Source organism: Nicotiana attenuata, unplaced genomic scaffold, assembly GCF_001879085.1.
Source record: "Nicotiana attenuata strain UT unplaced genomic scaffold, NIATTr2, whole genome shotgun sequence".
Classification (NCBI taxonomy): Eukaryota; Viridiplantae; Streptophyta; class Magnoliopsida; order Solanales; family Solanaceae; genus Nicotiana; species Nicotiana attenuata.
In genome coordinates this window covers 97,989-108,024 of record NW_017670309.1, presented here as the reverse complement: position 1 = coordinate 108,024, position 10,036 = coordinate 97,989, and the positions used below count along the sequence as shown (strand labels likewise).

The window sequence follows — 10,036 nt, the reverse complement described above, 5'->3', positions numbered from 1 at the left end:
GGTGCGGCATGTGCATTAGCCATGATACGCTTCCCTTTGGTATTAATTCTAGGACTTGGAGTGTAGTTCTGGGGATAGCCGTGCAGTTTGTAACATCTATCTCTAGTGTGTCCTACAGTTTTGCAATAATTGCAAAAAGGACGTGAAATTTTGCCTCCAATGGACTGATTATTTTCACGATAGTTTGTTCTAAAGTTAGCATTCCCTTGAGTATTAGAATTGGCATTTTCTTGTGCATTCACGTGAAGAGAAGTCGACTCAAAAACCAGTTGATTGGAGGGTCGCATCTCCCTTTGTTTCTCCTCTTGAATGAGTAAGGAAAAGGCTTGTGCTAATGAAGGAAGAGGATTCATCATTAAAATGCTTCCACGCACTACTGTGTACATCTCGTTCAGTCCCATAAGGAATTGGATCAAGCGCCTATCTTGCTCCGCCTTGTATAATTTTTCCTTGGCACCACAATTACACTGGCAGTTGCACTGTGCTTTCATACTCAGGTTACTCGCTTCTTCCCAAATTTTCTTCATTTTGGTGTAATAGTTCGTGATATCGAGAGCTCCTTGAGTCAGATCATTTACCTCTTTCTGGATTTGATACAGTCTAGCACCATTAGTTTGCTCGTAACGTTCTTCCAATTCTATCCATAATTCAACAGCGTCATTTGCATACTCAAACTATCTGCGATGTCCTTCGAAAGGGAATTAAGGATCCATGAAGTGACCATATCGTCACATCGCACCCACTGGCGATAATCGACAGACTGAGGATTCGGTCGTTTGCACTCCCCACTAATAAAACCAAGCTTGTTCTTAACGAATAAGGCTCGCATAACACTACGCCGCCATGAGCGATATCCAATTCCATTAAAAGGTGCAGAAACCAGCATAGCCCCAGGGTTATCAAACGGATGAAGGTAAAGAGGGTTGTTAATGTCAACTCCAGCGTTAGCAACTCTACCGGCCGCCCCAACTGCACTTGCATGTGTGTTGACATCAGTCAGGTCACTGTGATCGAGAATAGCCATCTAAAAATAAGGAGATGAAATTGAACGAGAGAAAGTAGAACAGAGGTGAAATCGAACGAGATAATGTGAACAATTGAGGGCAAATCGCTGACTTGCGCGATTTTTGTTCGAAATTAGGGCAAAGACGAAAAAGTAGATATAAAAATCGGGAATTTCGGGGATTACGAGCTCTCGTACTCTGATACCATGTCAAGATGATGAGAGCTCAAGGTGAGCAACAATGGTGTTCTATGATGAGCTCCATGAAAACAGATGAGAGAGAGAGAGAGAGAGAGCGCTACAGAAAATGTATTGTATATTCACGTTATGTGTGGAAGGTTCCAGATATGTACATGTATATATAGATCATGTGTCAAATTCATTACGAAAAAAGGTTCACTTTTACCACTAATTTTTTTTATTAAGGTTTAAAATTATCCTCGGGCTGAAGCTCCATCAGGGGTCAAGGATAAAAAAGGAGACATTTTCATAATGACGGGAGTGAGACTAGAGCATAAGTGTAATAAAGGTCAAAGTTGCTCAATTTTGGATTATAAGGGCGCAAATTTGGCCTTTTTCTCTTCAAACAATCTACTCTGAACTTGTTCCTTTTTGTAGAACACAAAAAACTACCTTACTTCTCATATAGTTTTACTTTAAAGGGAAGAGTGGCATGGATTTTGTCGATACTCAAATCCCTTTCATACATATAACACCTAATACATGCCACCAGTAATCATGGTTTTGTCATTGCTGCTTTCACAACAACGTGAGTGCTGTAACTGTAGTTCCTTTGAGGAAAATTTGTGTTCGACTGTTTTGTCATCTATTATTGCTTTCTACATGTTGGCATATATTTATTAAGGATACACCAAATTGTCATTTTCAACTCAAGAAGAAACTGCTGTGTAAATGTGTAAAACTAAAATCAGGTAATCCTTGTGGTTGGTACTTAAACTTTCTGATTCTTCAAAAAGGTAGAGAATAAAATAAGTACATATCTTGCAATATATCAAAGAGGGATTAATAGCTCAAATTTATAAAGGGCAGCCTGGTGCACTAAGCTTCCGCTATGCGCGAGGTCCGAGGAAGGGCCGGACTACAAGGGTCTATTGTACGCAGCCTTTCCCATTTCTGCAAGAAACTATTTTCTGGCTCGAACCCGTGACCTCTAGTTACATGGTAGCAACTTTACCAGTTACGCCAAGCTCCCTTCTAATAGCTCAAATTTATCTTGATAATAATTGATATCTCTATTTTTAGCTGTTGGTGCAACATGTCCACTCCTCCAAGTCTATTACAGAGGATTCTTGAATTCAACTTTTTATTTGTTCAGCTAAAGAAAAGACAGGTAAAGAAAAGAATTAACTCTTGCAACCAAGAAAATCTGGTTTCAGATCATGATGTTAATGGGGTGTTCTGCATCGCCAATGACAAGGTAACGAGACCCTTCTTCTATCATCATTAATCCATCCTCATTAGCACTGCTAAGATGTTCACAAGGACTGATCTCAAACACAAGTTGAGAATTTTCTCCTGCCTTTAAGCTCACACTCTGAAATCCAACTAGCTGTTTTACAGGACTTCCATTTTGAACTTTGTCGTCCTGCTTCACAAAAAGTAGTACCGGATGCTTACCATCCATTTCCCCCGAGTTTTTGACACTAACATGAGCTGAGAATTTTGCCTTCTCACAGTTGTCTCTTCCTATTTCATCCACAGACATGTAACGGATTGAATCCGAGACTTGAACTGTCTTTGCATTTGATAGTTGATTTAACTGGACTGTTTTAGGAGTGACAGCGCTGAACTCATAGGAATAGGTTGTGTAGCTAAGACCATAGCCAAACTCGAAAACTTTGGGACCCTTGTAAAATCGATATGTTCTACCAGGGTATCCTGTTGCTGGATTAGGTCTCATCCTCATGTCTGTCATTGGTATTTTGACAAATTCTTGAGGATACCAAGTAATAGGTAATTTACCTCCTGTACATTGACATATAAGATAAGGCCTTTGTTATTAATATAAAGCATATTTTACAGAGAGAAATAAAAAAAGAAGTGATCACTGATCTAAGTCTTACCAGGATTATGTTCACCAAATATAATTTCAGATAAAGCAAGTCCACCAGCTTCACCAGGATAGCCAGCCCACAAAATGCTTCCTATTTTGGGGTTGATTTTCGCGAAAGAAACATCTACTGGACCACCAGAGAGGAGCACCAATATAACAGGCTTCTTTGCAGCTTTAGCAACACTAGTAATGAGTTTTTCTTGCTGCCCCGGGAGCACCAAGTCATCGCGATCAAATTGTTCCCTTTCTTGACCTTGATCCAACCCCATGACCAAAACGACGTAATCCACATTCTTTGCAGCGTTGACAGCTTGATCAATGGCAACAGACGTGCAGTTAACTGCATTGCAGCCCGGGTGGTATTGCACTGTCTTCACATAACCCGACAATGCCTTGAGTATCTCGACAGATTTGCAAGGAGGACCGTCGTAGTTCCCACGAAGAACGTACACGCTGTTGGCATTAGGACCAATGACAGCAAGGGAATTGGTTTTAGCCTTGGAAAGAGGAAGGAGTTTGCCAGTGTTCTTGAGCAAGACAATGCCACTTCTTGCAGCTTCAAGGGCTAGTTCTTGATGTTGTTGAGCACAAACTAGGTTAGGACTTATGTTTCCAAAGAGCTGTTTTGTTGGGTTTCCATTGAATAGTCCTAACCTCATTCTAATAGAGAAAAGATTGTGAAGAGCCCTGTCTACATGAGCTTCTGAAACCTTTTTCTGCATAATTGCTGATTTTGTGTATTTCCTTAAGTAATCCCCACAGTTTACATCCATGCCTGTGAAAATTTCAATTCCCATCACATTGAAACAAATTGGTTAGTCCATTACATTAGTTTCTTATTATTTTTTACTAGGTTAATTCATAATGCATAAACAATTAATTATTGCCTTTTTAGTTGGGAAAATGACACTGTATAGTCGCTCTCAAAATAATAGCAAAAAATGTATATTTTTTGTATATATATGCATTTCTATATGCTATATACAAAAAATATACAAATTGTATACACTTTTGCGGCTGTCGGATGTAAATAGTTTCAGCCAGGGACTAAAAGTGACATCTGCCCTTTTTAGTTTTATATTATTTAGAGAGAAATTTATCCTACTTATCCTTGGCTAAATTCATTGGGCCTGTCCTAATAAATACTTTGGGCCTAGTGCCTCTTCATGTCTTACTACATGATTCTCTATTATTTTTCTTTTTTCTTTATCATACAAATACTTTTTAAAATTATTCAAGAGAGTATTATTCTGTAGAAATGTATTACGATTTGGATATTGTCCCTTTCATTGATAAGGATAAGATAAAATCAGTAGGACTCACTACTGGATAGTCAAAGAAAACAAGTCTCCTTCTGGTATAAAATTTGGACTTTATTTTGCCTTCCTTTCAGCCCACAAGACCATTACTCTGGGCCCAAATATATAGCTAGTCCACATCTCCAATTTACAAAGTAGGCCCAATACAGACCAGAGAGCACGTGGATTGTTTTCAAATTTTCTTTTGTAATATCGATTTGTTCCAAAGACTAATTTAATCAGTTTATTCAATAAATAATTAAAAGGTACATGAGACGATTGTGCTTCAATTTTTTTATTTTTTATTTTTTATGTCTATCTTATGAAGAAAGTTGACAACATACGAAGGAAAACAGTTTTCCAGGGTATAATCATACCAGCTTTAAGTGCAAATGCAGCTGCATCTTCTGGTGTTTTGGCATACTTGTGATTGTCATGCATAACTTGCACTGCATCACAGTCGGATGTGATGTACCTATCATATTCAAACTAGTTAAAAAATGGACACCACTCCTAATAGTAGGTAAAATTACAAAAGTAAGTAAAAGTTTACTAAATTAATTTTTATAATTACCCATGAAAACCCCATTGTTGACGAGCCGTTTTTGTCAAAAGATTGTAATTAGCACAACTTGGAATGCCATTAACACTGTTGTAAGAGCACATTATTCCACTAGCTTGTGCTTTTTGTATGCAATCTTGGAAAGGGGGCTGAAATGTATCTGCCATATCTTGAGGGGTAACCTAAGTAATTATCAAAAATACCAGAGGTCAGAATGACAAAAAAAAAAAAAAGTGAAACAAATCTAAACATCGTAGTACAGGATTACATTTAAAAATTGCAGATTCCTTAAATCTTAAAGTAAGTAGGTGACAAAAAGAATAAAGGTACAAAGTGTAAAAAGCCTCATTCTCATGCTTCATTCTTTTCCCAAAAGTTGGAGATTTACATACTTCATTTCTCAATCTTTCGGGACCAAATATCTAAATTAAGCAGCAAAAGTGTGAATTCCTAAAAAGAAGCCAAAGAAAATTTATCTTTTTTCAATGGCACGCCCCACTTTTTAATCTATTTTCTAAATGGTCCTACAACGACCCTAATCCACCCCACTAAGTACGCAAGAATTAATGGAAAATGAAAAGAAGAAAAGCCAAAAAAGTGCAATTATTATCTCATAAAGTTTACTAAGATTTTTTTTTTAAAATTCTTTTAAACATTATTTATAATAGTGGGTAAGAAAAATTGGTAGTCCGTTTGACTGACAATACCAAAATATTAGAACACTCTTCTCTTTCAGGCAATATATAGTTTTCTTTTATAACAAAAAATCTGCCAGACAAGGCACCAAGATCAAAAACCCATCTCGGGGTTGTTATATTAATTAATTACTCCCTTCGGTCCAAAATAAGTGATTTTTTGACCTTTTTCTTGTGGTCCAAAATATGTGATTTTTTCAGATTTCAAGAATGAATTAATTATTTTTTTCCTACATTGTCCTTGGAGTAAATAGTGTTGGAATATGTGTTAGGAGTGTTTATGTGAGATAGTAAAGGTTAATATGGTCAATTTTATTGCTAATTAATGCTAAAAGGTAAATTTCTTAATCTATATGAAAACATCCAAAAAATCACTTATTTTGGACCGGATGGAGTAATTAAGAAAAGCCCGTGACTATTGCTTCTATCCTTGGAAAGGTACAAAATATACCAAGACAAGAAAGTGTTCCAAACTTCGAAAACAGTAACCAATGGTTGGATACTGATTACTAATTGGTCATAGATCCAAAAGAGGGTAAAAACTAAACTATATACTCCTCCAAAAGTATTGTACAAAACTACATATTTTAAAGTTACATAAAAATACTAGTACCATATTTTTTTTTTATTTTGCATAGTTAATGATAGATTCTTCAAACAATAATAAAGTGAGAGATAGTAAGTACCAATAATAACAATAATAAATTGAGTATAGTGTCATATAGTGAGGTTACACAGATCTTAACCCTACCTTATGAAGACAAAAAATCTATTTTCAATAAGCCTTAGTAGGTAATAATTAAAGTGCGGAAGCTAAGCTAGTTTGAAAGAGTACTTACAATGGCATTGAAACTAAAGCGATCCAAGGTTTTCCATTGATCCAAGTCATAAGCAGTGAAATGTTTACAGCAAGCAGAAGCTTGAAGATGACCTTTCTTGAGTTTTCCACCTTCAAAACTGTCACCTTGTACTCCTCTCACATACCTTATTGCATATTTACCAGTCACAGTTGGGTCCTCCCCTGGTGTTTCTTGTCCTCTTCCCCATCTTGGGTCCCTAAATATATTTATATTTGGTGCCCAAAATGTCATCCCTACTGCTTCCCCTGCATTATACACTCCCCTTGCCTCTCTTCCTATAACCTGAAATCAAGAAAATAATTTTTTTTTTCCTTGTAATATATTACCTATCCAAATTGGAATTCATTTCAATGTCACTTTACTTTGTGTTAGTATCATAATAATTTGAAATAAATAAATCCAAAACTTCACTATCACCATTTGATTAATATAACTTTATCTAGACCTCAAACCTTAATTAAGAGATTTGAGAAAAGATTATGTACGATGTGCTACAAGTAGTATAAAATTTTAAGAGATACAGTAAATCAAGAGTCCATTACTCAAAATAGTAAGAAATTATCTACTAAAGTCATTTTTCTTTCTTTTGTAACAGGAAAATCACTTAATTATGACTATAACATTCATTAGGTCACTCAACCAGATTTCTCAAACTTTCGATTGTCAAATACCTATTTTACCCTCTAAATTATCAACTTTTATCTTCTTCTTTCTTTTTTTATAACTACTTTCACCTTTCTTTTTCTTGAATTTTAAAAGAATCGTTATATACATAAAAATAGAATCTTTTCTTAACTCATTTGAAAAAGGATAATTTAAAAAAAAAAAAAAGGATAACTTATCAATTAATAATTGAATTTCGAGACACTATAAAGATCTAGAGATCTGCCGACACACACACAGAAGCCTAGAAAAGTGAACTATCCAAAAGTAACATGAAGAAATGAAAATGATACTACTTAACTAGTATAATAGATTTACCAACAAAGTATTTTTACACTATCACAATATTTCAATCTATTTTACTAACTTGGGCAATATTTTTCAGGTTACTAGCTAATTCTTTTTCTATGGATAGTTATCTGCAATTATATTTTAGAACATCTGATAGTGGAATCACATAAAAAGTTAAATTAAAACACCTAAGTTTGTATTGGTTCTTACCTGGCCAATGCGATACCAAAGGTTTTCATCAAAAGAAGAAGCAGTGAGAATAACTTGAGGAAAGCTGGTGGCTCCAACAATACTCCCATTGAAGAAAATACCTCTTCCGGCAGCTCCAACGCCGTGAAGAGACTCCGACCACCACTCATAAGCCGGAATACCGAGTCTTGGAATCGCCGGAGCTGAGTTAACGAGTTGGGAAATCTTTTCATCTAGTGTTAGTCGAGAGACAAGGTCCTTTACACGTACACTGATGGGAAGAGCTGATTGGCAGAACTTTAAGGATTTGGTTAGAGGAAGAGATGAGTCACAGGAGAAAGGTGGCTGAGTTGACTCAGTTGTTGAAATGAGTGTTAGTGTTAGCCATAGGAGAGTACTAATGAGAGCTAAGGTACTGTGAAGTTTCATTGTAGAGTGAAAAAATGGGAAAAAACAGTGAAGATAGGTAAGCATATTTATAATGACCAATAATGAGTACTCCCTCCTCCGTTCCAACCTAATTTGTCTCGACATGAAATTAAAAAAAAAAAGCAAGACTTTTAAATTTGTAAGCTTAAACATTTCATAATATTTATATAATTATAAAATTTTAAATATTTTATAATATTTACATAACTATAAAAAAAAAATTATTAAGAAAATATATAAACGTGTCATTTTTATGAAACAGACTAACCAAGAAATAGTATCAAATAAAATGGAAGAAAGGAAGTATATTACTAAGATGATTGAGATTTTTTGCCCATAATTAAGCAAATTCTGAGCCTTGATAAGTGGGAATAGAGAACCTTTTGATGGGAACTTTGCTTCCGCCATAAATTCAGATTAATTAAACAAGTCAATTACTCAATTTCGGATGCCTAAATCCGATAAACACATTTATAAGGGCAAGAAGAAACTAATAGCACTTTAATGTTTGTTACTTTGTACTTATGTTTTAAGTTAGTCATATTACTAACTTCATTAATTATTTAGTACCTGTACAGAAAAGAAGAATAAATGTTTCCTAATGAAATGACTGTTTCACCCTTACCAAAGACAGAATCCACGACCACTTTCATTGTTTGTTAAAATATCACGGTGAACATTCTCATTTTTTTAATTTTCAGAAATTGTATAATTTCAAACTTCTTTTACAGTTCTCTCTAATTAATGTAGTAGATGGAAATGAATAATTAAGACACGACTTTTTAAAATTTTTTGCCCGCGCAAAGCTGGGTGCTTCTGTTAGTTACGTTGTTACTTGCTAGGTGGATGCTACATTTGTTTGTGCATTATATCTAGTGAGTTTAGTGTGGCTTGAATTTTAAATAATTAGACTATAACTTATTCTACATTTTAAAAAAATTCAAATTGTTAACATATTGGATAATAATTTGAGCAAAAGCTACTACGTCACTCATCTTATGTGTGTAATTCTAGATACGAAAAAGCTAAAACTTGCATATGATATTCAAATCACTAAAACAAATTTAAAACATTATAAATCAGAGCAAGCCAAATAAGGCATTTGCCCAAAAATTGTAACACAAGGGCAAAAATGGAAAATTCTTATAAAAAGACATCTCAGATTTTTGGGCGGAATATTGAACAACATGAGAGGTGGCATCCCTCTTTGAAGCAATATTATGGTGAGTAATTTCTACCCTTAAACAAGTATTTTTGGGCAAAAAGTCTTGTTTTAATTTTATCCAAATTCACACTCCACATATAAGAAAAAAAGCCTCATGTTACTCTTGAAAAGGGGATCAAGAAAGGGCGACCATTTATCTTCACTTTAATTGCTTGTTTTAGTTTATAGTCACAACTCACAACCAATATTAGTTTAACTGCTTGTTGTTTGTCACTAAAAAGAATACATATCTTGTTATAAAACAATAAAAGAAGAAGAAGAGTATTGCAGAGAAAAGTAGAGGGAGAGAATTCTTATTGATTTGGGATGATTTACAATGGAATAGGACCCCTCTATTTATAGGGAGAGGGTGACTTAGCCACCAAGTAATAAACCCTAGAATCTCTCTAAATATAGACATTCACCATAAATAAAATTCTATTTATAACACTCCCCCTTGAATGTCTATTCAACAGATAATGTGCCTCGTTAAAACCTTAACTAAAATAAAACCCAGTGGGAAAAAATTCTAGTAAAGGAAAAAGAGTACACATATCTAACAATACGCCTTTTGGTTGCCTCGTTAAAAACCTTGCAAGGAAAACCCAGTGGGACAAAACCTTGTAAGGAAAAAAGAGTACAACGCGTATTAACTCCCCCTCATGAGAGCATCACTTTCACATCCTTAAGCATTTGCATTCCAATCTTGTGCACCATCTTCAAAAGATCTTTGGTAGATATTTGATAAACAAATCAGCCATATTAACT

The 10,036-nt window shown here is 34.9% G+C and overlaps 1 protein-coding gene across 1 annotated transcript; it reads right to left on the bottom strand.

Annotated features, from left to right (window-relative positions):
* Positions 1-1,920: 1,920 nt before the first annotated feature.
* LOC109237598 (probable beta-D-xylosidase 7) lies at positions 1,921-8,101 on the bottom strand. Its single transcript, XM_019403913.1, has 6 exons — positions 7,657-8,101; positions 6,472-6,774; positions 4,950-5,119; positions 4,753-4,850; positions 3,088-3,852; positions 1,921-2,989 (listed from the first exon to the last, which is right to left on the bottom strand). Exons 1-6 carry the CDS (start codon positions 8,062-8,064, stop codon positions 2,397-2,399), a joined length of 2,337 nt encoding a protein of 778 aa, XP_019259458.1. The 5' UTR covers positions 8,065-8,101; the 3' UTR covers positions 1,921-2,396.
* Between the last annotated feature and the right edge of the window lie 1,935 nt (positions 8,102-10,036).